The sequence below is a fragment of the Echinococcus granulosus genome, assembly GCF_000524195.1.
Source record: "Echinococcus granulosus chromosome Unknown EG_S00051, whole genome shotgun sequence".
Classification (NCBI taxonomy): domain Eukaryota; kingdom Metazoa; phylum Platyhelminthes; class Cestoda; order Cyclophyllidea; family Taeniidae; genus Echinococcus; species Echinococcus granulosus.
In genome coordinates this window covers 373,833-399,337 of record NW_020170431.1, presented here as the reverse complement: position 1 = coordinate 399,337, position 25,505 = coordinate 373,833, and the positions used below count along the sequence as shown (strand labels likewise).

The following is a 25,505-nucleotide window of genomic DNA, read 5'->3' as shown; positions in this document are numbered from 1 at the left end:
TTTCACTCCTTCTTTCTGATTCGTTGTACTCTTTGATAACGTCCCGTTGTCATGCGAGCTCATCATTGCCCATGAGCACATGGAACTGAACCTTATCTTTTGGATTTTATTCACTACTTTTCATTGCTCTTAAAACCCATATTGGGTCTGTTTCCTACTATTTGAGGGATTTTGACTTGTTTAATCCAAATCTAGCTTCGATAGTGGCTGTAGGGCCGAAACAAATAAAAAATTGGCACCGGGGTGGATGACCTTCAAGCACCTCTCCTTTTTTTCCGCATCACCTTCAATCGAATCTTGAGTCCAGGCATTTTTTCCTCCCCAAACATATACCATGGCTGAATGTATTTATAAAATTCTCACGGGATTATGGGAGTACATCACCTGACATTATCTGTGGTTTAGCATGGGAGCTTGTTTGTTATTTCTACACCCATATACACACACGGGAAAGCATCAAGACCCAGGTAAATATCTGCATCACTGAAATCGTTTATTTCATTCCTTTAAATAACTTGTTTAGCAGGGTGAAAAGTTACTCTTAAAAACAGTGGCATATTGAACTGTGATACAGCAGTTATTATTTGGCCAACGGGTTCCCCCATTTCCTAACTGCCTGATTTGTTTGTAGGAGGGTTGACCATGGATTTGGATAGGCGAATTAATTGTTTGAGAAAAAAAAACGCAGTTATGATTTGACCGATCAGCAAATGTTAAAAGAGTAATCTGATATAGACAAGAAGGTTTCTTTTAATCACGAATGTCCTTCAGATCTACCTACGTACACCTCTTAGACTACGAGACTACCAACACCTGTTAGTTTATGGTAAAACGGAAAAAAACTTAAGGTACACCGTAGAAAGAGTTATACTTTGCTTTTATCTTAGATTGCACCGTCTCCTCTCTCAACTTTGCCCCACGTTTCCATTCTGGGCATATCTCAAACATTCGTTGCATTGCCCAATGTCATCAGACAGCTAAACATCGCCCACTAACTCGGTATCTCGTGTCCGGTGGTGGTCGTGGAATGCTAGTTGCCTGGCGTCTGGACGAGGCTGATCAACCGGGTCTCGTCGGGTGGGTTTGTTTGGACACAAGTCTGCGAGGCACGGGTCCTCTTATCTCCTGCCCTCTTGAACGGAAAAGAAGCGCTACATTTAGCGTCTGTGATCTTAGGATTATGGCCCTTCTAGCGTTTCAACAGAGAGAGGGGGATAACATCAGTGTTCTTGCCGCTTGCTCGGATGGCAGTATCAGGTAATCCTCGCTCATTTTTTGTCGTGTAAACTTTATCCAGGGTGGAAGCCTCCACTTTTCCCCTCATAATGCCTTAAAATTTGTCATCTCTACCTGCCTTTAACTCACTTTCGGTATTCTTTGTTGCTGGCTCACTTTTTTATAATAAAATTATCCGATACGGAACGAACTGAAGATGGTAGTTACCATTCCGTGTTACCTCAGGATTCGGATTAAGTAGAAGTGCAAAGATCAGACGTGTGTGTGTGTTTGACGTAGTGATTTGTTTGTTATTTGTGGCTGAGAAGCTCCAAATATTTATACTGTTGGAGATGGGCCCTTGGAATGGATAAACAGATTTGTTGCATATTCTTATCTGTACACACACATAAGGCAGAACTCAAGACTGAGGTATCTCATTTGAAAAGTAGTTGAACATTTCCCATGCACTTCTGATGTTGTCAATTTCAAAGTAATGTTTTTTTTTGTGCCTGGGGAAATTCTCATCTCATATAATAACTGAAGCGGTTTTGCGATCCTAGATCTACCTACTTGGGCTGTTACCATGATTAGTTTTTAAGGTTCTTTCTTCACTCCTCAAGGTTGTGATTATAGACAGCTATAATGTATGAGACACAATTTAATCCGCATTTTGAGGTGATTTTGGACTTTCGGCACACCCTCCGATTAAGCAAAACTTTAACCCATTGTTTCCCATTATTGCTTCCTACGTAAAATTTTGGCAAACATTTTGAAGTGCAGGGAGCGAAGACTTGCCAGGTCGCGTACCCCACCTCCCCCCTCCTCTTCACAGTTTTAAACTATGAAGAAAATCCCAAGAAATATAATTTTGCTTTTTGTAGTATCCACCTTCTGTAATTTATAGTTGAGTTACTCTCTGCAAACTCATTCTTCACTGCCAAGTTCTCCGAGGCCAAAGCATCACCACAGCCCAGGCGTAGCAGTCCTTCCTCAAGTTTGTGTGTTGCCTACAGGCTTCCGCATGTATATGTTTGACACACATCACTTTGTCGTTGAAGCTACGTGACACTTGTCGCATCCTACTATGCAGCCTTCTCTATCCTGTCCCGTCTGTCAACGAAGCGTTGCACAACATCTTTCGCACCTACCTGGAACTTTGTTTGTAATCCTGCGCACTTTATTTTTTTTTTGTCATAGTAATCTAAATAAAAAAAACTAAACTAATACAGTTTATTTCGCGAAAAGAGTGATGGGAAACATGATCTGCGGGTGTTGGAACCATCTGAAGTATCAAGCCCCGATGACCAGCCTCGGTGCCACGTTCACCGACTAAGAGTTCAAATGTTTCATTGACACAGGCTGTCATTAACTAGTTTGATCAGTTTAAATAATGTTTTAAAAGTAGGAGGGGAAAAATGAATTTATAGTCAGACTAATAATATTTTATATCCTTTTTATTATTTTCAAATCAACTAATCTGTTTACTGCACGCAATTAAGTCCAACTCGTTATCACCACATGTGGTGCTGGTAGTTAACGCGTTAAATTCGGCCGCCACAATTAATCAAACTTTCGTCTTTGTTTGCTTTTTTATTAAAATAAAGTTATTATTTTAGGATATTTATTCAGTTGGTAGACAGCTAACTTACCAAAACAAATAGAAAGTATTGCCTGAAATAATCATACACCAAAAGTGTCGTTTGCGACATTTTTCTGTTTAGTCAGGAACAGACTAAAGACCTCAAAGTATGGGCTGTGAAAAATAAGGTTTTTAAACTTTGTGTTGCTTGAAGTGCTGCGCAACTTGGTGGACCTCTTGGTTCGTCCTCACTCATTTACTTTCTACAGCACCTATACGGACGTGGAAATTTGCCCCTATTTTGTACAATAAAACAATAACGTCACTCTTTCTCTCATTCTTCTCCAGGAAGCAGATTTAATTATTAATTATGATGAGCTATTCTTCTTGTCTTCTTTACTATGCGTGTAAGTAAGACTAGCCTTCTTCTGTAGCAGCAATAGAAGCGTCGTATGGTTTCGCCCCCTAACCCCCCCCCCGTCTATTCTCCTTCCTTCTCCCACCCCCACGACATGACTGCATTTCTTTCTATCTCCTATCGTTCCTTTGAACAACTGGGGTGATTGAAAGAAATATGCATTTTCTACTTGCCCTTAGTGTCTGCTACCATTTACATATCAGTTGGGTTTTTTTGGGGGAAGCGCGGGGGGGAGGGGCCCGAATTCGTCCCTGCTTACGTACGTACGCATGTGCCGGCATTTTCGTTGATATTTATTGTCGAAAGGCTATTTAAAGGAGGCCATTTTCGTTCCATACCCAAATTACGTTTCTAAAACATTTTTGTTTTACTTTGTGCCAGACTTTGGTTAATGGTTGGCTGGATGACTACTTGATGCGATATGCCGTACATTTAAGTTCGGTGGTCCAAATCTACCAGCCGTTTAAACCTTACTCGACTCCAAGGCTGGCACTTTTAAATGCTCTTAAGCTCTCCAAGACGTTTTGAGATTTGTACGAGATTTTATCAGTTGCAACTTGACATTATAGGGCAAATTTTACCTTCCGTGACTACTAATTACAAAAAGCAGATTGTGTTTGGTTAAAATTTGCTACTGAATTGATAAATTGAAATTCATTAGCTGACTTTATTTAGCGAGCCGAAATTGATAAAAAAGTGGATTGGGATCTCTTAATTTTGAACCAGACCAGATATTTCTTTGTTTCATTATTATTCATAAAATAAAGAAGTATGGTGACCTCGGGGTCAATCTACTTCAAACGCATGATTTGGTGCAAGCAGTTACTCATTATAAAGCGGTAAGGAAAAGGTGTCACTTATATGTGATTCCAGGTTGGGTCAGGAAAACCAGTGCGTCTCATATATGTGACACTAGTAGTGACCGGACTTTAAATTATGCTACAGAAGGCAATTTTTCTGTTATCAATCTTTTTAAAAATCTCTTTAGTTGTTTATATCTACTATTAGCAAACACCAACATTTTCAAAATTTTTTTAGAAAGTGGTTGACGTCTTTTCTCTCCTGCTTTGTCAACTTTGTGTATCATAGTCCTGTCACCATTTTAAGGTGATTGGCCCTAGAGGTTAACTCTATCCTTGTATTCAAAAGGGCTTTTTCGCAAACGATAGTGCATAGCAAGGAAAGAAGAAAGTAGTCTACATTTCTCTAAAAATAGTCCAGGAATTTAAATTATTTTTCAGTGGTCTCTTAGAGGATTTAACTCTGTTGAAGTGCCAGTTTGCAAACTTTAGCTTCTTTGCATTGACAAAAAGGTTCGCCTTCTCGTTCTTTGTCTAAGTCCGGTGACATTTCAAGCTGAAGGTGAATTTTTATGAAAAAAACCATCTTTTTTCGTCTTGGATATGACGTTATGGAAGGGGAACAAAAAATTAGGCAGTGGTAAGAACTGCCTTACTTTTGGTTTGTCTAACGTCTGCTGCTGTATTGACACTTTCACACTCATTTTTGGTTTACCTCGAGGTAATAACCTTCCATGACTTTGAGTCGTTTATTTCCATTATAAAGACGCAACAGGTATTCGTATATCACTAGCAATCTTGATTGTTCTCTACCGTTCAAATTTGTCCACTTCAGGACTTTAAACTCACCTCGGAAGCTGTTTAGCATTTGATAAGGAAGTTAAATAGATAGATTTTAGGTAGTTGAAGTGCCGACTGAAGCCCTCGTTCTTTTTTTATCCTTTTGAGGTGGTTAGCACCAGAAGTTACACTTTTTCTCGCATTTTTGTGCTTGACAGAAGAAGCCGAACTCAAATGAAATGGAGGAGTGAAAATCTCGATGCCATAAATGCCTCATGTTTACATTAACTGCTTTGGATCCCAAATTCACTTTTTTCTACTACTAAATGTGCACTAGTACTGTTTTTGCTTGCATGAGAAATCATGGATCTTTATTGTGGCGTTTTAGACGTCCATATTTGGCCGGAAATGTCACACTCTCTAAATCGTCCATTTGACATGGAACTAGCATGGCGTAGCGAAGAAAAAGGTTAATATCCTTTCCATTTGTCTGGGATGTGGCCCTACTTGGTAAATTGCTATTCAGAAAGTGGAAATGTCATTAGGCTTTCCCAGTGATAAGACACTCAGCCACGGTAAGACGTTTCAATGGTGTTATCGTCTTACAGATGCCTGTACAGCTATCATGACAATCTCGGCATCTCTTTTTGCCAACTTGTCAAGAGTCTGCAAGATCTTAGAAGGCTGATTGAAGTACCACCTGTCGTGTGGCAACATCGCACGGAGGACGAGTCTTTCTGTTGTAATGGTGAATGTAATACAATTATTAACGGCTGCTAGCTTTCAACAATAAAGTAGAGTTGAATGACGCTCCAGGTCGGGGGAGCCTTTTGACAATGAAAGCCAGGATTTTCTGAATTGCAGTGAAGTGAACTGTCCGAGGCTATTCTCTAGCTACTGGTCAAACTCAGGGATAGATGCATGGATTTTTGCTCTCACAAATGTTTTTTTTTTACCATTCGTAAGCTTAAAGGTCTTTCCTATCCTTTCCCAGTGTGGGTATTTATTTTCACATTCACCGACTTCCAGTTAGTTAAGAAAACTAGTAATTGGGGAGCACACCGCGGATCGCGTCTTGATCTGCTCCCAGTTATCACGCATTTCTGGTTGACATTTGTATGGAGTCCGGGATCTCAGCCTGAACGCGCTTTCTTTCCGGCTGTGGCGCGCACGTTTAACCTCTTTCTCTAGTCGAAAACCGAATTCCATCTTTAGAGCACTCTCTGGGCATCCTTACTTTTTATCCTCCCGTAAATCTTTTATTTTCTTCTTGCGTAGATTTTCGTTTGTCTTCCGATGTGGAAATTCCCCCTCCTTTTCATTTACTCCTACGTCTTTTAGCTAAAGCGAGTGGCTGCAACATTTGTCTCGTTAGTCGGTCGAAAATAAGTGAAATGAATGAGTACTTTAAGTCCCTTTGTACAGTGTTCTTTTGTTGTTCATTTCACTGAATAATGGTACTTAATGATTGTTTTATATGATAAACAAGATTTGATGTGATTATAATATCGAATCTAGCTGGAGGGGAGGGGGAGTGAAGTGGACGGATATCTGCTTGAATGGACAATTAATATGGATGGATATGAAAGCATATGAAAGGATGAATGGCTGAATAGACGCGTTGTCGGTCAAATTGACTCTTAGCTAGAGAGATAGATGAATGGTTAGTTGAAGCGGAGAACAAGGAAACACTTCACGGTGCCGGAGGCATGGCAATCGGATGTATGCATGAGTGGATTGGCGAGTGCTCGGACGGATGGAGGGCTGTAGGAATTGCTCAGTCTTATGTACAAATAAATCCTTCATTTTTAAATTAACACCCTTAATTTTTTCCTGCGCATTAAAGTACACTACCATTTCACCGCTAATTTCTAGGAGAGAATGTACATTTTGATTGGTTTTTTAGGTAAACACCATACTTTCGTCCACTTACCTTCCCTGTAATTGTTCACCCAGCGCATCAGTCAGTAGCCTTCCCCGCAATTTTAAGGAAACTGCGTTTAAATTTACTGTTGGATTTGGACAGGAAGGGGAGATATGTAGTTACTTTTCAGGTCTTAATTAAACTTGGCTATTATCATCAGGCATTTTCTTTCCTCTCACTACCACTAGTCACGTATGCGCACCGAGGGTACTGTGTATCCATTGGCTACCTTTTTTCTGGCGCTGGGGACTAAAACTACATCTTCAAGTACATACTTTCACGGTGAGGGTGATGATTAATTGCTTACAGGCTCGATTTGGGCTACTTCACAGGCATTTGCGTCATCTCTTCCAAAGGAATGTATAGCCCGACTTGGCATTTAATCCTTTTCTCTCTCTCCCTCCTGTCGCATTCTTTCTTCTCTCTTATTTCCTTTCAGACTTGTCAAGATTAGTCTGCCATGCGAGTCTACTGGATGGTTGCCTCGATTCTACCAACTTGCCGATTTTCGAAGTGGACATAGACGGAGTTGCATCCTCAGTCTGTGCTGCATAACTCAACCAACTGAAAGCCGAGTTTCTATTGCCTACAGCAACACCAGTGGAGTTGTGGAAGCATTTAAAATAGATCTTGATGATGGCAGCCTCCACAAACAACTCTTTTCACTTCATCTGGAAGTGGAAAATCCCACCACAAAGGCGGTGGCCTCATGTGCAGCAAACTCGATCGCGATGTTGGCTGATCACATCGCGATAGCAGGTGACGACGGTAGTCTCCGATTGGCCAACTTACGGGGCGTTTGGATCACCAAAGCAGTCCGACACTTTGCGGCCGTTGTCAAAGTCACCAGTCTGTCTAAACAAAATTGCCTGTTGACTTTGGGTGCTGATCATCGACTGTTGCTGTGGCAAGTTATGGAGGGTGCTAAACTCTCCGTTCTTTCGGAGACGATGTTGACAGGACTAGGAGATCCTCAGAATATTTCCCTCCTCCCAACCGACGAAGCCGAGAAGGCGTATTTAGCAATGGTTTGCGGTTCCGGCCTCCAACTTTGTTATTTCAAATTTGACCAATAAATCACCTCACAGCATTCCAAGGAGTCCTCTTTTCAATTATTTTTTGCTTTGATTTTCCCCCCTCAAAGTTGGTTTGTCTGAATCTTGAAATCCATCTCCATGCCCTGCAGGGAAGAGGGAGGGGGAATTACTTTCTTGCCAAGTGAAATGATGCATTAAGTGAGTAGCAGCTTTTCCGAGGTCCGTTTAACTTTTTCTTCCCTCGAGCAAAAAAATTGCACGATGAAATAATTTTACCTCAACTTTTAGAGCTGTAATAATAAAACCCTACTCATTAAATTTTTTTGGTGGCAAAAGTGCGCCTAACGAAATGGGTGAAGTGGTTTACAAGTCGCCATTTTGTTTAAATCAAGTGCCGTTGGAAAAATTTGGAGTTGGGTTTAAAAATTCTGCCACCAAGTTGAACTACGTTTCCTAGTACCATTACTCACTGTCGATGGTCATTTTCCAACCTTGTGTCATTTTACATTTTTTTAACAATGGGCCTTACAGCCCACTTTTCCGTCTCGTGATCGGAAAACAAAGTGACCGGCTTGTTTACAAACTGAAGTGCCGTGATTGATGGGTGTTAGGCTGTCTCAACGACACAGTGAGGAGTCCTGTGAAATCTCCTATGTGTATGTCACTAGCTGATATCAGGGGATTTTTTTGGATGTTTTGTGATCTCCTTTGTCGTGGAAATATCTTTTGCCTTCCACAGCAGTCACGACCTTTACAGGCATTTCAGCAAAAATGTATTCGACGCAATATTATTTTGCTGGGGTATAAAAACTTTTGTATGTACAGAAGATTGTTTTGTGTGTGTGTGTGTGTGGAGGATGACAGGAACCAAAATAGAATTCCGCCTCGTTTCCCTTCGTGTTGGACATTTTTATGCATGCCAAATATTGCAGGGAAGAAAGTTCAAAACGAAGCAGTTGATTACCTTTCACCACAAGAGGTACATCTCTATTTTTTTTAATTACAAAGCAATCTAGATACACGAGAGGCGAGGCAACTCTCAAATCGGTAGCTGTGATGTACTTCATTCCGCACGTAGAGAGAAAAATGCATTTGCAAGGATAGATACGCCTAATATGGCGGTGGTGTTCGACAGTTTCCATTTCTCCCGTAGTCACAAGTCCTCTCTCACTCAACGGATGGAAGGTTCAGTGCATTTCCAAGTGTATAAATCACTTTAAAAAGGGGAGGTGATGACAGGTTTGATTGCTAGCTGAGAGAGAGAAGTCGTGGTAATGCCCTGGACCAGGTTTGATTTGGCGATGGTGTTTGGACGTGGCAAAAGTGAATGCTGGAGGGGGTTGGCGCTGTCCTTCTACTTGACAGGGCGAACTGTTGAGTTGCTCTATCCGTCACGGAATCCTGGTGTAAAAGTGGTCTCACCAATACCCACCCTTTGGCAGTATCACTTCACTAGGCAAAATCTAGTGTGAGAAACACCAAATAATTAAGGAAAATGGTCTCCACTTTAGATAATTCTTGCCTTTGGTCTGAGCCTAGAGCACTGCAGTTGATTCTGATGTCCCAAATTTAGAGTTGGCTTGCTTATGGAGAGGTAGAGCCTAGCTCATTCCAGGTTTTAAATAAATTACTTCGTTTGAGGCAAAAATAATACACGAAAATAGGGAAATTGAGAAAGGGAAAATCCTTTGTTGCGAGGTAGCGTTTGAAGAAGTGCGTCCCGCCACTTAAGTGATTGTATTATCAGGACGAAATCAAGGAATGTGGAGTGAATGCAGAAATAAAGTGTTGCAAATGCTTGCTATCATGGCTTGTCATCTCACAGTTTTTCACCCAACTGCTTTGCTTCGGAAGGAGGGCTCACAAAAGGTTGGACATGAGTGATAGCGAAAAGAATCCCTGCCTGCGTGAGGTGGGAGTCGGGTGGAGGGGAGGCGCAGAAGAGGAGGAGAGGAATGGTACTGTAATGTCACAAAGCAGAATTTTGCTCCTCTTCAACAACAACACACAGAATTTTTATCATTAATTCCTAATTTCTCCTTTCTTTTTGTTCTTAAATTTGACCAATTTTTAGTTGTTGTTTTAAGCCTTCACTTACCAATTATCCAAGTATGTAAAAGGTGTGAAAAGTAGCGAAATGGCGATTAATAATAGAATCTTACCGAGATGCCAGGCGACAGACAGCAATCAAATAGTAGGCAATGGGAGACTGTTTATTCCTTCTCCAAGCATAGCACGAATTTAAAATCGACAAAGATGATGTTTGGTTGGAAACTAATTTGCAAAGGGTTGACTTTTTGGTGTCTAGGAGCACATTGCTGCTAGTCACGTTGTTTTTTTGTGAATAGGCGATCCAAATACGGATATTTAATTCTTTTCTTGAAAAAAAACCGCTTAAGCATTTATTATCATCATAATAAGAAGTGAATATATGTATGAATCGAGGCACGAAAGCCTCAACAGCCGCCTTCAGCTGGAGATACTTACAAACAGGACAATATTTGGGATGTTTAAATAAAATATTAAGGCAACTTAAGCAAACTTTTTAAATAAATGCACAAATTATTCTATGCTTTTAGATTGAATGGTTATTCAACCGTAAAGATCTGAGGCTTAAAGCGGTCCAAGTGAAAAAGAGTTTATAAACTCCCTGAGATACGTGACTTGCAGAAATATCCCCTTTAACTTGACAATATTTCCCTCTTACAATGGACGTGGATTTTGACAACTGACTCAAGTACGTTGAAGTCTATCACTGGTTCTAGCCTTAACGACAAACTCCGACCAAGAAGGCGACCTATTGCGGCACTATAGGGCCTCTTCTACCCGAAAACTCCATCACTCTTGAAGCGGGGATGCATTTCAAGTGGTCAAGGCCCTCAAGTCAACAGATTACTTGGTCTGCGCAGTCAAGCATGGGTTCGTCAAAATAAAATGCGTTTTCATAAAGGCACATCCACTAGAAAGAGGGGGCTTCACCGAGGAAGGGTGCTCAAAGTGACAAGGGGGGGGGGGTTTTATAGCATGACAACTGACAGCGGTAAGGTTACACCAACCTTATGCCCTAGACAGACATTACCAACTCTAAAGGAGGAGACAGACACTAATCTTCTCCGCTCTTTTTCTATTCAATGGTCTCAAACCGGAAGTAGATGAGGGCAGCAACAAAATTATTACACGCAACTAATCAACTTTTATTTTACGTTTGTATTATTTCCAGTGAAATTAAAACCTAAGTGATTTTAATCCTCAAATTTTATGCACGACCATAATCCCTCCCCCACCGCTCCCCCTCTTCCCCAAAATTGAGTGATTGGGTCTCTAGGTTTAAAAAGCCCGTCGTGGGCCAACAGCCCCGGAGCTATGCGGTTTGCCGGCTATCCACTTTTCTTGGCATTGCAAATATTTCTCAAAATAAGTGAAATAACTAAATTACGTTTTTGTCAGCTAACGGGATACGAAATGTCACAATTGAATTTCCTTCGGTGGCAAACCCCCACAAATTGTGTAAATTTGTCTGCCAATTGTGAGGAGAAGGAGAGGATGATCACACGTGCCATATTGCACCACTTGGATGAAGTTGGGGCGTGGAGCTGCTTCCTCCATGACGTCTGCGTTTGAAACAAATTTTACAGTTTTCCTTCTTCTTTTAAGCATGGCTGTGCACCTTCCATCCTCAGCTGTGCGTGTTGAGAGGTCGTAAATGCTGACTTCAAATACACAGCTAATTTCGGATTTAAGAGAACCGTGAGGACATGGGAATGACATGTGGAGCGATTTGAGAAGAATGACCTTTTATCGCAGTACTGATTCGATGAATGCTAGGCGCTCGCTCCTAAGTCATAAATATTTTTCTCCCTGAAACAGAGTAGGTATGTCAAGCTTGGAAAGTTTGTATCCCTCAATTCGGAGCTGAACACTGAAAACCATTTCCGTTTTCATTTCTGCGATCCCCTTCCAATCTCTTTTTTAGCAAGAATTAACAAAAACATATGTGATCTCTCCATGCTTGCTAATGTGTCTATAATCCAGTCTCAAAACTACAAATTCGAGTGGTAAAACTTGAATGCTCATTCACTGCAAATCCTTGGGAATGCATTCATCCGATTACTGAAGGCTATGATAAAGGTTTGCCTAAGCTTTTGATATGAATGGTTTACGAAATGACATGTCACCATTTTGATTGGCAAGTTTATTGTAACTCCTTTACGCATAGTTGAGTCCTTGTTTCTCATGATGCGATCCCAGGATATGGGTGGATTAGTTATGATCCGAGCCGTCATAAGCCACGACTACAATTTTCCAAATTTGGAAACAAAAGACATTAAGGATCTAATTTTACTAAGTAACTGAATTAATAATGAAAGAAGAGGCTGTCCCTCGCAGCCTTATTGTGATGGGATAAATTGTAAGGTACATACAGGAAAACAGAATGATTGTAAGCCCCATAACCCCCACCTCGCTGCCCCCTCCCCCCCTCTCCAAGGCTAAAAATACATATACAGGCCGTTTGAATATCTGCAAAGCATTTAAAGCCATGCATAGCCATTAAGTTTAGTACTTTTTCTATTTTAGGGTTGGAATCCGCCTATGCCGACAAGTGACACCTTCTAGGCGATGAGGAAAAAATTTTTAGTGCATTGTCCTTCCATCGTACGGTAGATTGGAACCCCCTTTACGAAGCCATGCGGTGACAGCACTAAGCATAGAATAAAGACACCCGCTTGCCTGTTTTTCTTACAGAGATGTGAAATTTTAAACGCATTTTAAAGCTTCCCCCACAAACATCTAACTTGCGGAACGCTTCAGGCCGACTAAGCGGAGTGTTGGATTTAAGACGGAAATTTCTGAGACTTCTAAACGCAAAAAGAGGAAATTTTAAGGAGGGGAAATGTAGTTTCCTCTTTATTTACTCACTTATCTCAGTACTTAACTAGAAAATGGAAGGTTACTTAGAGATGGGAGATTTGCCTATGCGAAAGCCCTTGTTTCTCCGCCATTGACGACAAATTGGTATGTCCATTCAATGTTTTGACCTTTTTTAATTCCTAAGTGAGATCATGTAGCGACACGATCGGGGTATTTCTAAATGCCTCCCTCCCTTCCTTGTTAAACCTTCCTATTGACTCTAATCAGCATTCACCCCTTCCCTTTTGGCCCTTAGGGTGACCGAATCTCTCCAAGTTGTAAATGCTTGTCGATGGCTGTCTTTACTATTGTCACGGGAAGATGTCGTTTCTCTATAATTGTGACATATCACAGGTTATATGTCTATCAGGTGCTCAATGCCCTGTCCAAGTATTCACTTGAATGACTACTAAGTCTTCAAGATGCAAAGCACTACGCCCTGACAAGCTAAAAGAAGCACACCTGGCTCTCCTTGACACGCAAATTGTTAAATCAACACATTTTGCTGGATGCAAAAGTTTACCTATCACTGTTTGGATTGGACTGTTTCACGTAGTCATAAAATCAAAAGTTCCGGTTTGACTTGAACTCCAGGCATGCATCTTACTGCAGCCAAGTAGGGAGCCGTTTGATGGAAAAAAAGACAGGAAGATGTACAGACGCAGAGAGATGTTTTTAATAAATAAAAGGACACAAAGTGTATGTCTTCACAGGGAGGTTTCTTAGTAAATGCAGCAGGTATGCCTCTGCGGTGTTGCATTATGCATTGCAGGTAAGCAGTTATGTACAAAGGTGTAGAGGAAGGGACAGGGAATACCATTGCACATCGGCGTAGGAAAAGATTGCACCGTGATGTCTCTATCTGTGGTGTTGGGGATAAGATACCTTCTATTCGGTTAGCATGGAACTGTGTCTTCTGTCAAGCAAATGAGCAGAATTTCGAGATCGGGAAAGAGAGGGCGTTTCACCTTCAGTGCCACCGCCACCAGAAATGTTTGGTAAGGGGACGGGTGGAGGTCTGTACTCATGCTGGTAGCGACGTTCACGAAGACGCGCGTTAATGTTCAAGCAATGGCATGACATCAACTCCCAGAAGGGTCGACGAAATTCACGGTTGAAGATGGCGTAGATTAAGGGGTTAAGTGCCGAGTTCACGTAGCCTTCAAGATACACAAATGCCACACAGTTATTGAGTAAAAGGCAAATTACTCCATTTAATAAGTAACAGTTAGTTGGTGCTAAGCCATTACGTATAGAAGGCCTCTGTAGAGAAGTAACCATGCAAATTTCCCCCTCTCTGCGGTATCGGTTTCCCACTTGTCGCCATAGTGTCTTGATATGCCACTGAAACTGGGATTGGATGTCCTCTCGACTCGTTGGTGGATCATTGTACGACCTGCATTTCCAGCCTACGAATGTCGATTAGAGCACCAACTATGCTGTCACAGGTGACACATAATTTTATGCCTAACCACAAGGGCTTTTCAACCTCCTGACAACCTTTCAGTCATTTCTCATAGTATGGTATGCCTTGTCACGTCTCCTGGGCCTACCGAGAAAGCACAATTGAGTAGGCTTTATTGTTCCAATCCAGTCTATTTATAGAGGACAGCGAGTCACTTAAAACATGTTATTCTATTGTAAACCTAGTTTCAGAGGCAAGCTTTTTCTGTCGGATATTATTTATAAAGCAAAGTTGACGTTCCGACCAAACGTGAATATACTCCTAAGCAACTTTTAGTAATTTTATAAAAGGCTCTTTTGTCAAACAGTGATAAACTGCTTTTTTGTATTGGAAATTATTCTAAGGTGGAATGTATACCTAAGGGAAACAAGCTGTAAACATCTTAGACACGACAGCTCAAGGGAATTTCCCTGGAGTCACTAAATCGAGGGGTGGATTAAGGTACCACCTACCAGAGAAGCAGGAGGGACAAATTTGACAAGCTTAAAGGCGGAGAGTAGTTAGTTGTCAGTGGAGAGGGCGTAGTTGGGCATACAGTAAGTGAAAGCGAGGGCACTGGATCGCATGAAGAGGAGCGAGTGTTTCCCCATTGAAGGGGGTATGAGTGCAAGTTGACACCGCCAAGGTTTTTAAAAGGCAGAACAAATTTAATTTCCAACCACTAAATTTCGATTGTTGAGGACACTTACTTCCACATTAAGCGATAGAAGTGGAACAGTTGTGTCTGTTCAAGGGGTTTGATCACGAGGAATTTCAACTATAGGTCAGAAAATAAATGATGCTAGCAGTAGTAGAAAATGGAATGACAATAGTACGCACTGTTTTGCCTTTCCTGGGAAATGGATTCACTAGGAATCTTGGTTACCTGGCATTAAAAAAAATTACAACAAAAATGGCAGCGAGGCACGATGATTTTCGCTTTGTAAGTAGGCAGTGATACCGCTCCAAGGGGGGCAATACCCGTCATTAATCCAAACATCAAACCTCATTCATTTTTTTACAAAAGGTGAGCGACTACTCTACCAGCCTAGTCCCCATTTTCCTTGTCAAAACGCGGATTGAAGAGTAATCCTTCCCAGGCTACCAGCACCTACACATGAAGCAAAAAATAAGTGAAGTCCGTCCACACAATTTAATGAGTAATATGTAGACTAGAAGTGGATACTTTTATTGTCCTATAAAATTCCCAGGCATAAAAATGCGCTCACACAAAGACACAGGGATCAGGACAGCCTGTGAATTAGCAAGGAAGAGACGGGGATCAAAGGAAGTAACCTCTTTTGACGTGATTTTCTAACACATGATTCAGGCATAAACCCTACATAGCTGGAAAGTCTGCCTCCTGCAACCCAAAAAAACTTGTGATGTGCAGAATCTACATCGTTACTGGGATTGTTCGCTTTAAATGAGGGAAGAGAAAATGCAAGAGACTGTGTCTAAAAGCCAAAAAGAACACAATGTTACACTCGACCACTAAATTGGTAATGCAGGTTTGTCTAAATACACCTTTTTATGTGGTAAGCGGACAGTTTGGACCAACCATCGGCCCCTGGGGGAAAAGATCAACGTCCTAATCTCCCTGTCCCATTAAATAAAATGTTCTTTGTAAAAATCTGCACTACACAGATGCAATATGCTTTCCCTAAATCATTCTTCTTTATAAAAGGACATAAAACTTGAAGTTAAGGGGCAAATCAGCAATATTTCGTCTTTCGAATACGTCACGTGAATGCAGTAGTTACACAAATCCGCAGAAAACAAAACGTGATTTATTTGATTATCTCAGCCGAATTCATTTCACTTTTACTTTCTCGAGACACGACACTCATATCACTTAGATTAATTGGGAAAATAAGCAAAACCGCCTCAAGGACGTAATTAAAACTAAAAGTTCAGCTAATTAAGAAGGGTACATTAACGCTACAAATTCTAATTATTAAGAGTCGAATAAATTATCTGTGAATTAAAGAGAGGCATTAAAATTTTGTTTGACACACATTCTAAACCTTTAATAGACGTAAAATGTTCTGAAGACCTTAACAGCGTTTCTGTGTATCCAGATAGATATTTCAAAGTTCGAAATGCACAATTATTATTAGCTCTCTGCTACTGGGTATCCCATCTATTTTCTAGGTAGATGGAAGGAAAGTAAACTGAGTGAGAAACCCTTCCACATTTACATGACACGCACGGTCTCTTGTTTGTTTAACTCTCGGTCTTGGTAACTGGCCACTCAGAGGCTCTGCCATTGTACCTTCTGGCCTCCAGGCCACGTCTGTAGTTCCTAGCCCTGATGCATGTCGACAATTCATATTCTGCCCGAGTAACATGCCTTCTCTCGTCTTCAAGGAAGTCTTGGAGCGCTACACGCACTGCGATGTGGAAGTTGTATCACCAATCTCAATCAACCTCCTCGTGGGGAACAATAGCCCGCCTCTAAGAGAAGAAAGTGACCCTTTAATGGACATGAACTCTAGGTGCTTTAAGTGACCACCAAAAGGAGGCTCGTTCTAAGTAGTTGGTAAGAATTTGAAAAAGGGGTTCCACTTTTTTAAAAAGGGAGGTAGCCATTCAACAGTAATTTGAGGGGATGCTGATAGAGCTGCAAAGCATTTTATCCCCAAATAGGTGGCATGATCATAGATCTACTCCCAAAAGCAGAGTCAACTAAGTAAACCTACCTAGCCAGAGGAAGAAGCAATTGAGACGGGGGTCAATATCCTTTTCTGTGTTATGTATGTAATTGTAGAGAGGTCGACCCAGCTGTAAAATACAAAAAAGACAAATGACTCGTGCAAAATTATTTTATTACTAACCCATAATACTTAATTAAAGGTGCCCAAGTGATGCCTAACACCTCTTCCCCAGCTCTCTCTATTCTGTTATTCCATTTAGCATTACAGTGAGTTTATTTTGCGTCTTAGGAGACTTTCCATGTTCGCTGAGTTAATTAATGCAAATGCATTAATCCAGGCAATTTGTTCATGCGTTATGTTTAAAGTAATTCATTTTCCTAGTGAACGCTTCCGCGTAACCGACCACGAAAAAAAAGGACTGCCTAACTTGCCATTCCGAAAAGGACACAAAAAAGGGCAACATCGGTAGGGTATCCTCTGATTTCCGCAAAAAATATGCTTCGACAGAAAATTGCCTAAAGTGCCGGTATTATAGTAGAACTTTACAAACGTCGAAAATTTATCCCAGCACAACTTGAGGCGCTAGCTTGAGTATTCCAATTTAGTAGAAAAGACAAATCAACAAAACAAACTTGACAGATAATTTTGGGCCAAGTAATTAATCTCAAATTACTTGAAAACGTGGAAAAAAGGTTTGAAATCGTGAGTTGAAAGTAAGTATTAGCATGGACTGATGGATAGACATATTTTCCAGTAAGAATGAGTAAATATGGACCATATTTAGAATATTTCAATGTATTTTAGTATTTTCCCGACCAAAGGAAAGGAAGTTGTCTCCCAACTCCAACTTGTCATAAAATTTCAAAATTAAGTAAGCGACGTTTTTTGTTTAAATCCATTCTGTTTCAAGCTATATCAGTTGATTTAATACTAGAAATTGCCATAACATCTAATAGGATTTAGTCAGTAAAGCTTTTTAAGTAAAATTGAGGGATGACAGTCGGAGTTGCATGCTCGTCCTCTATCTAAACAGCGGCAGACGGTGCGCTCTTTTGACAGCCATAAGTTGGCGACCAAACAATGACAATCCCCTTCTGTCGCACTGTTGCCAAGATGATCCAACTTTAAGTGAGGTAGAGGGGTGAGGTGAGGGCGAGATCTCCAGTTTAGTCGAAAAACGTCAACTTTACTACCACACTTAAGGCGACGCATGCACTTTTGGTGGGAAAAAAAAGGAAACTTACGTCAGTTGTCGCCTGAGCTCGTGGCAGATTATAAAGTACACATCATGCTACAATACCTTCCTATCCACAAGTGGAAAAACCCCGACAGGCTATGTAAACGCCATTTGCGAGCGCGTGAAGGGCGTAACAGCACAGCATTTCAGCCTGCCTCTTTAGCTAACCGAACCCAAGTAATCTACCGTTGGTAATTATCCCCCCACGTAGCCTGCAAGCACGATTTTATGGTTTTGAATAAAAGATAGTGGAGAGGAGAAATCTATTTACCCGCACCGGGGGTTGTGAATATTTAAAAGGAAAATTAAGCCAGTATAGTGGGGGTGATCAACATGTCGAAAGCAGAAACCGAGTAATCGTATTTAAGAAAGGGAAAAATGCAATTTTTAAACTGAATTTACATCTAGGCTATAAAAAAATTAAGATTAAAGGTAATGGAAGGAATGATAACCTGGCATTTTGAAAAAGCGAAGATTTGGCAGGGAATCATTTTAGCAGCAAGTACTCTGTTAAGTGACAGGAGCCAAAAAGATTAGAAAGAAACTTATTTGCTGCAGCAAACTTATTTTTCACTCGTAAAGATTAAAAAAGGTGTTATTTTTCTTCCACACTGGAAATGCAACCGATTTTAGGGGGATGAGGGACAAGAAAGAAGGAAGTCTACAAAAATTTAGGGTCAAAATTTTTAAAACTCATCCTAAGGTGTCAAAAAAGTGAGGCAAAAAAGTTACTAAATTAACAAAGATAAGGTAAAATGGATTAACTAGCTCACCGCAACAATGAAAAATGGTAGCCAGCAAATGCAGAAAACACCCATAATGACGCCAAGGGTTCGGATGGCTTTGGCCTCATTTGAGCGTTTAATTCCTGGTCGTTTTAAGTGAAGAGCAATGCTGAGACGCTGTTTGGAGAAGAAGGGTAAGCTGCTTCGCGGGTTTTTTGTTTGTATGTGCGCAACAGTGACAGAGTAGGCTCGATCGCGTAACAGTGAGGAGCAATGCTTGAGATTTTCCGCGCCAGGATGCAAGCTTACTCGATGCTGGTTAGTGAAGAGGCTCTGCGGTCTTTGAGTAGATGGTTCAAGGAACTCAACTCCCGGAGATGAACGCTCACAGCCGTTATTTGGGTGCTCTCTCAGCTTGCTATTAGGGCAGGATTTTTGGGGAGGCAGACGGCTGAAGTGATGAACTGGGTCAGGTGGGCAGTTGTTTTCTTTAATGTGGGGGGGATTGAGTAGTGGACTATCACCTGCTTCACTAATGCATACAACTGGTGCGGTAGGAATAGAATGAATAGAAGAGATATTGCTAAAGAAATTAGGATCCACAGACTTGTCAGTAGAATCAAGAGATTCCCGTTTGCGTAAGTAAAGACAGCAGGTTTTGCCAAAGCATGGATAGGTAAACTTGCTTTTATCCTCGGAGGCGCCTTCATCAGTTTCCTGTGATTCAGGGTAATTTTGAATTGAATTTCGTTTTTCATCACAAGGTTTTGATGGCAATCTGATTCGGTCAGATTTTACAATCCTCCTAGCTAAAATTACGATCCGGCCGTATAGTATTAGCATGACGATAAGAGGTATGTAAAAAGCACCGAAGCAAGCATAGATTTGATAAATAAAATTTTGACTATAGGCGCATTTCCCAGGAACGAATTCATCTTTGAAACCAAATATCGGGGGGATGCTTATTAATGCTGAAATTGACCAAGCCGTGAGAATCATTATCAGCATTCGCTTAGGAGTCCGTTTGTACACGTACTGAAATGGTCGGGTAACTGCAAGATATCGGTCAATACTGATAGCACAAAGATTCAAAATGGAGGCTGTGCATAGAAAAACATCAAAAACGATAAATATGTCGCAAGCAACTTCACCTAGGTCCCAGTATTGCCGATATTCCAAGTAGGTGCTGAAAGGCATCACTATAATGCTGACCATCAGATCACTAGCAGCCAGACTGACGATCAGAAAATTGCTAGGACACCGAAGTTTGTGTACTAGAAGGACAGCAGAGATAACTAATGTGTTGCCTAGAATAGTTAGAGCAGTGATGATACAGAAAGTAACTGCAAGAGGGATTGAACCTAGGGCGGCAGTGCTGGGGACTTGGGTAGCTGCAAGCACCGAAGTAGATACATTTGTATCCATTGCTCACATTAAAACGCCAGGGCCCAAAGTATGTTTTGTCTTTTTTAAGATCAGATTGGCGAATAAAACATCCGCAACACAGTCCGCCGTAGTTTTTGAGTTCACGTGGGCACTGTTAATCTTAAGGTCATAAGGTCGCAAACAACCTTGAGTTTTATAGACGTCAACTTCAAGATAATTATTAAAAATTTATAAAAAAACCTTTTTAGTCTTCAATGTTGCTTGTTGTTTTAATCGATCGTTTTAAAAGTAAGATTTATAAAGATCAACCTGGGTGGTGTGTGGTTGCATTTGCGGCGGATTGTTGGTCGCTTTAAAAAACTGGAGTCGACCACTTTACCTAGCAATGTCAAACCCAAGAGTTTGACTGGGAAAAGTCACAAAGATATCCTTACTCGACGCAACACGATTCGCGATGTTTCACTTAGTGGAGGTGAATCCGTAAAGTATTACTCTGAAAATGGCTTACGTAAAGTAAAATCGTTGTAAAATTTATTTCCTCCTAGGTCGTCCCGTACCATTACGTTTTTATGGCCTTCTGTAAGCGTCGGTGGGTTAGTTGTCGGCTTCTCGATGTTCTGGACAAGGAATTCAATTTTGATGAAATGGATGTCATAGTAACCACCTTTATTCAAGTCACTCCTGAAATCCTCAGGTCCAGAGAATCTCATCTGGGCAAATAAGAATAAATGGTGATAAAGTCCCCGTGGATTACATTTTGCAGGACTCTGATCTCCTGGAGCACAGTGTTCATCGGCACGAGTTGCCCATTCTCGGTACCCGTTAATATTCATGGATATCATTTCCTTAGACAAACCGATAGATGTTGTTTTTGAAGACGACAATGTATTGGTTGTTAACAAGCCACCTTCGATGCCAATTCACCCATGTGGACAATATCATCACAACTCACTTGTTAAAATTCTTCACAACGAAAAAGGAATGAAGAATTTGCGCGCCATTCATAGATTAGACAGGTATTTACTTGAAATTCCTTCTTCCTTTTGTTTGAATTTCCAGTGAATGTTGACCAACTATGGGGTGCTCTGCAATTTTCACATTTTGTCGACAATCATGTTTGCTGAAATAGTTTTATAGTTTTAAAAATAGGTTACTGAACCATCATATATGTTCCTCTCCTCTTCTAGAATGACATCAGGTCTTGTCTTGATTGGCAAAACCTACGAAGCTGCAATGAAAATCTCCTCTCAAATCAGCGATCGGGAAGTTTCTAAAGTATGTTTTTTGCATTTGCATTTATGGTCCGTTTTTTCTCAAGCCATTCTCACTCATGATTGCGCAAACTATCGGACTCAAATTAAAAGAAATCCTTTACAATTCTGGATAAGATCGGCTTGTCCATTGCTTTTTAATACTCTAGTGGCAGGTTTGGCCTATAACTTATTTTTAAGTGTTAGACTTTCATTTGTCACGCAAAATGTGTGATTGCCTGGTTCGTTATATCCCATGTTATTAGTAAGTAAACTTACGGCGGCTAGTATGCAGCGCTAGGTGTTTGTGATGTTTTTCAATGTAAAGGGCGTGATGAAAATTCTATTTCGAGTTCAAGTTGTATGATTTCTTTATTTAACTGGACCCAAACGAAGAAAGCGCTGGAGTTATTGGCTTATTGTATTGGAGACTCTTGCCAACTTACAAGTACACTCATTTATAACGTGATCATGGCTGCGGGCGATTGGTGCTGATTTGATTCAAGTAAGCACAGAAGGAAACTTATCAACAAAGCAACTAAAAGATGAGGATTTTCTGAATTAATGGTTGCAATAGTGCACGTTACGTAGCAGCATTCCAAACATTCACTGTCAAAGTGTCACAGGAACATTGACCATTACAGTGTGGATATTTTATTGTTCGAAGGTGACACCAAAAATTGCATAATTGATCTGATTTACTCAACTGATGCCTAAAGAACAATAAACTAAACCCAACTGTCTACTACGCGACTTACTGACAAAGTACGCATGTCATACACGTGACTTTGGTAGCGGATGCGTTAACTGACAACTTTACTGTATGTAATGCCCTTTCATGTCCATGCGTGTGCATTTCCTACATTTCAAACGAAAATTGAGGTGTTTTTTTGGTTAAGTATTAAACTTATATTTTTCCATGAACGTATCGCATTGTAAATACTTATTTGGAAGGGGTCAATTTGGCTCATGATAACAGAGCAACTCGTTTCAGTAGAGCATATTTATGACTCGCATCTACGTCGTTCTAGTAAGTCTCGAGATGATTGTTTCGCCTGCACTGGTCAAAATCGGAAGCTCATCTTAGTACCTGGAGTGTGCTAACTTACCTCGTGTTTGGAAATTCATATTCTTCACACCAACCAGTTCTATATAGCCGAAGTGGAAGGTCAATTCAAAGGACCCACGAATTCCTCCCCAGGAGGGACAGCAAATACGCCAACTCCAGTGGTGGTCGACCAACCGCTCGGTCGTCTGAACAGCCGATTGGGTCTCAATGCCGTCCTCCCTGAGAGCGAAGGTGGAAAGCCCGCAAAAACTGCTTTCGTACCGCTTCTGTGGAAGAAACCAAAAGATGTCGATAATCCCGGAAGCACAGTTGTCCTCTGTCGTCTCTACACCGGTCGTACGCATCAAGTGAGAATTCATCTACAGTACTTGGGTGAGGCATACTGTGAATCAATTCACTTCCTGATTAGCAATGAGTAGTAAGCTTTTAGGAGTCTGCTTTTTCCTCTCTCCAGGGTTTCCTATTGTTGATGACCCACTATACAATTCCTACGATTGGGGTGAGAGTAAGGGCGCCTTTGCGAAGTATCGGGAGCCTCGGTCGGAGCTCCTTGCTGCTCTAGCGGCTTCACGAAGCAGGAGTACCTACCTCAAGACAGCTGTGAGTTCTCACCATCTACCGTTGTTGTCATGAGTGTCACGTTTTTCATGACCTTCGATCATGTGGCATTTAAAGTTTTATTAACTGGAGTCTAGAATTCCTGAGGGATTAGGTGTCGATGGAGAAGTTACGATACCACATTTGGTTAATTTTAGCATTTCAGTTACGTAGTCCTTCCCACTACCCCGGTCACGCGTTTTCATGCACCGTGGTATCGAGGCAAAATTATGCCTGTAAGGTGAAGGGGTTCAAAGACCCGTTCAGCAATTTCTCAACCTTGTCGAGTGGATTTGACCTTGACAGATGCGATTTTCTCGTCGTGTGGACTGCTTCTAACCACTTTGTGTTCCACCTCAACCTGTTCACCACCAGCATAACAAATGGATGGCGTGTTTGTCCTATCCCTTAGTGGAAACTGTCGCACCGCGGTTATTTGAAGTGCTCAAGTACATTCCTTCGATTGAATGTGTAGCCCAAATGCGGGCTCTCTTTTGCCTCCGTCTCCAGCAATAGCATCATCACTTCCCTTCCTTCCATTCCTCATTCAATTTCATGCATTTACATGGCCTCGCGCAAACATTTTGCATCGCAAATTATGTTCATAAAACCTTCTTTTCCCTAATAAAAGCTGCTTCAGTAGTGCTTGTATTTGGTTAGATCACGGATCGGGATGCTGCAGCGCCCAATGCGAAGAACGACGAGGACGACAATAATGATGCTGAAGACGATACAATTAGCGAAGAGGCCTCTTTATCACCCCCCAAAATCTCGCGTCTCTCACCGCGCTCAGAAATGCACCACTACAATGAGTCGACGGTGGATGAGGCGACACGAAACCTCCTTGAAGCTGCCTACAGGGCCGACTGTCCCGACTGCAATCGACGCTTCCCAGATCCTAAGCCATCCAGCCTGGTGCTGCATCTGCATGCCTATCGCTACGCTGGCTCCGATTGGTCCTACTCTGTGCCTCCACCCGAGTGGGCCCTCGAGTCCATTCAGTTGGACGAATTAGAGGCTCGTATTGCTGAACTATTGCCTCTTCTCTAGCTTTCTTCCAACAATACACAGAACTCCATTTTTGTACACGGATTTTGGTTGGTTGTGGTGGTTCTACTTAATATATTTAAGTAGATGTGCTGTTTTGCAAGTCGATGATATTTTTAAATGTGGGATTGGTCGATGACACACGGAACGGTTAGTGGGATCGGCGCTTTTTAGCTTTGGTAGCCTTTCTATTCAAATGCTGGCTAAAGTGCAAGTAGTATGTATAAAACGGTAAAAGTGTCCCATCTCCATAGGAATACCTCGAAGGGGTGCGCATATTAGCGGAGTTATGGGTGCAATTGCATCAAAAGTGTGCCGTTATAGATGATGTGATGGCCCTCCAATCAGGGGGACATCCTTTTACCTCACCCTTCGATGCATTAGTACTACTGTTTAACTGGCGTTTCTATTCGATTGGTAATTGCGTCAGACGATGCAAACGACTGCTAGGAGCTGTAGTGGGTAGTTGATTGCAGGCGCTTCTGCATTGTATCGAAGACTTCAGTTTTATACGAGAGGTGTTAAAGGTATTGTGTCAGAGAACATGGAGAATTCATGCCTAGGATTGCTTCTTGTGAGGAAAGACGGACAAGATGAACGCTTGGATATCCACTCGCGCCTACAGGCGACTTGGATGACTGTACAGCACAATGATGGGGCGAACAGCCACCGTGTGAAACTAAATTTCTCAAGGACCTACGTTTTCTACAACAACGAGGAAGACAAACAATGGGAAGAAGCGATAGCATGGTGAGTGCAGCAGGATGGTTTGGAAAGCACCAACAACTCTGTAACAAGCATGCTTTAGTGGTGGGAGGCAAATACCGAGGTAACTGTAGAAATTTAGTAGTATGGCACTCTGTCCTATCAGGAAGTAGAAACTATTTTATGAATTTGTTAGTTTTTTGCATAAACTGAAAGGTGCTATGTTACCTTGAAAGGATTTTGGAATTATAAGCCTGCAGCCTTCCCGGTGGTTCTGCATGCCCTATTTAGAAATGCGTTTCGTTATTTTGCGATCATCTGGCATGACATGATAATCTTTACTGGTGTGAGGTCTCTCTTTTGTGTGTTTTCACAACCAATTCATCAGTCACAGCAAATAGTTTTTGGAATCTGATTAAACTTCGCGCGATTTAGCGTTGCAAAGTAAAGGCGGATTGACTAGCATATTTCGCATATTGCTATGCAAATCAAGCTTACCGACGGAGCAAATCTTCTTATGCTCCACCAATATTTAGGCATTAAAACTTTCTAGCAAACATGAGTGCTTTAAATTATTGCTGCAGTACTTCAATTATTCGGCACCTTGGCGGTGACTGTAGTCTCTGACGACTAGGAGACCGCTTGAGCAAGGGTTGTGAACCTTTTTGAACGATCAGCAGCCCCTCGTCACGCAACCTACCTCCTTTTTAATCACCGGTTATCA

The 25,505-nt window shown here is 41.4% G+C and overlaps 3 protein-coding genes across 3 annotated transcripts; 2 read left to right on the top strand and 1 right to left on the bottom strand. All coding sequences in view use genetic code 11, as the record gives it.

Moving 5' to 3' along the window:
* Nucleotides 1-760: 760 nt before the first annotated feature.
* EGR_06135 (hypothetical protein) lies at nucleotides 761-7,795 on the top strand (the record flags this gene model as incomplete). Its single annotated transcript, XM_024495384.1, has 3 exons — nucleotides 761-815; nucleotides 888-1,257; nucleotides 7,159-7,795. 3 exons carry the CDS (start codon nucleotides 761-763, stop codon nucleotides 7,793-7,795), a joined length of 1,062 nt encoding a protein of 353 aa, XP_024350215.1.
* Nucleotides 7,796-13,552: 5,757 nt separating this feature from the next.
* Nucleotides 13,553-20,152, bottom strand: EGR_06134 (5-hydroxytryptamine receptor; the record flags this gene model as incomplete). Its single annotated transcript, XM_024495383.1, has 3 exons — nucleotides 13,553-14,073; nucleotides 16,811-16,892; nucleotides 18,776-20,152. The coding sequence occupies 3 exons, from the start codon at nucleotides 20,150-20,152 to the stop codon at nucleotides 13,553-13,555; spliced, it is 1,980 nt and encodes a 659-aa protein (XP_024350214.1).
* A 530-nt stretch (nucleotides 20,153-20,682) lies between these two features.
* EGR_06133 (RNA pseudouridylate synthase domain-containing protein 2) lies at nucleotides 20,683-24,079 on the top strand (the record flags this gene model as incomplete). The annotated part of the gene is made up of 7 exons (XM_024495382.1): nucleotides 20,683-20,769; nucleotides 20,808-20,928; nucleotides 20,964-21,129; nucleotides 21,301-21,388; nucleotides 22,510-22,804; nucleotides 22,887-23,032; nucleotides 23,690-24,079. The coding sequence occupies 7 exons, from the start codon at nucleotides 20,683-20,685 to the stop codon at nucleotides 24,077-24,079; spliced, it is 1,293 nt and encodes a 430-aa protein (XP_024350213.1).
* Nucleotides 24,080-25,505: the final 1,426 nt, after the last annotated feature.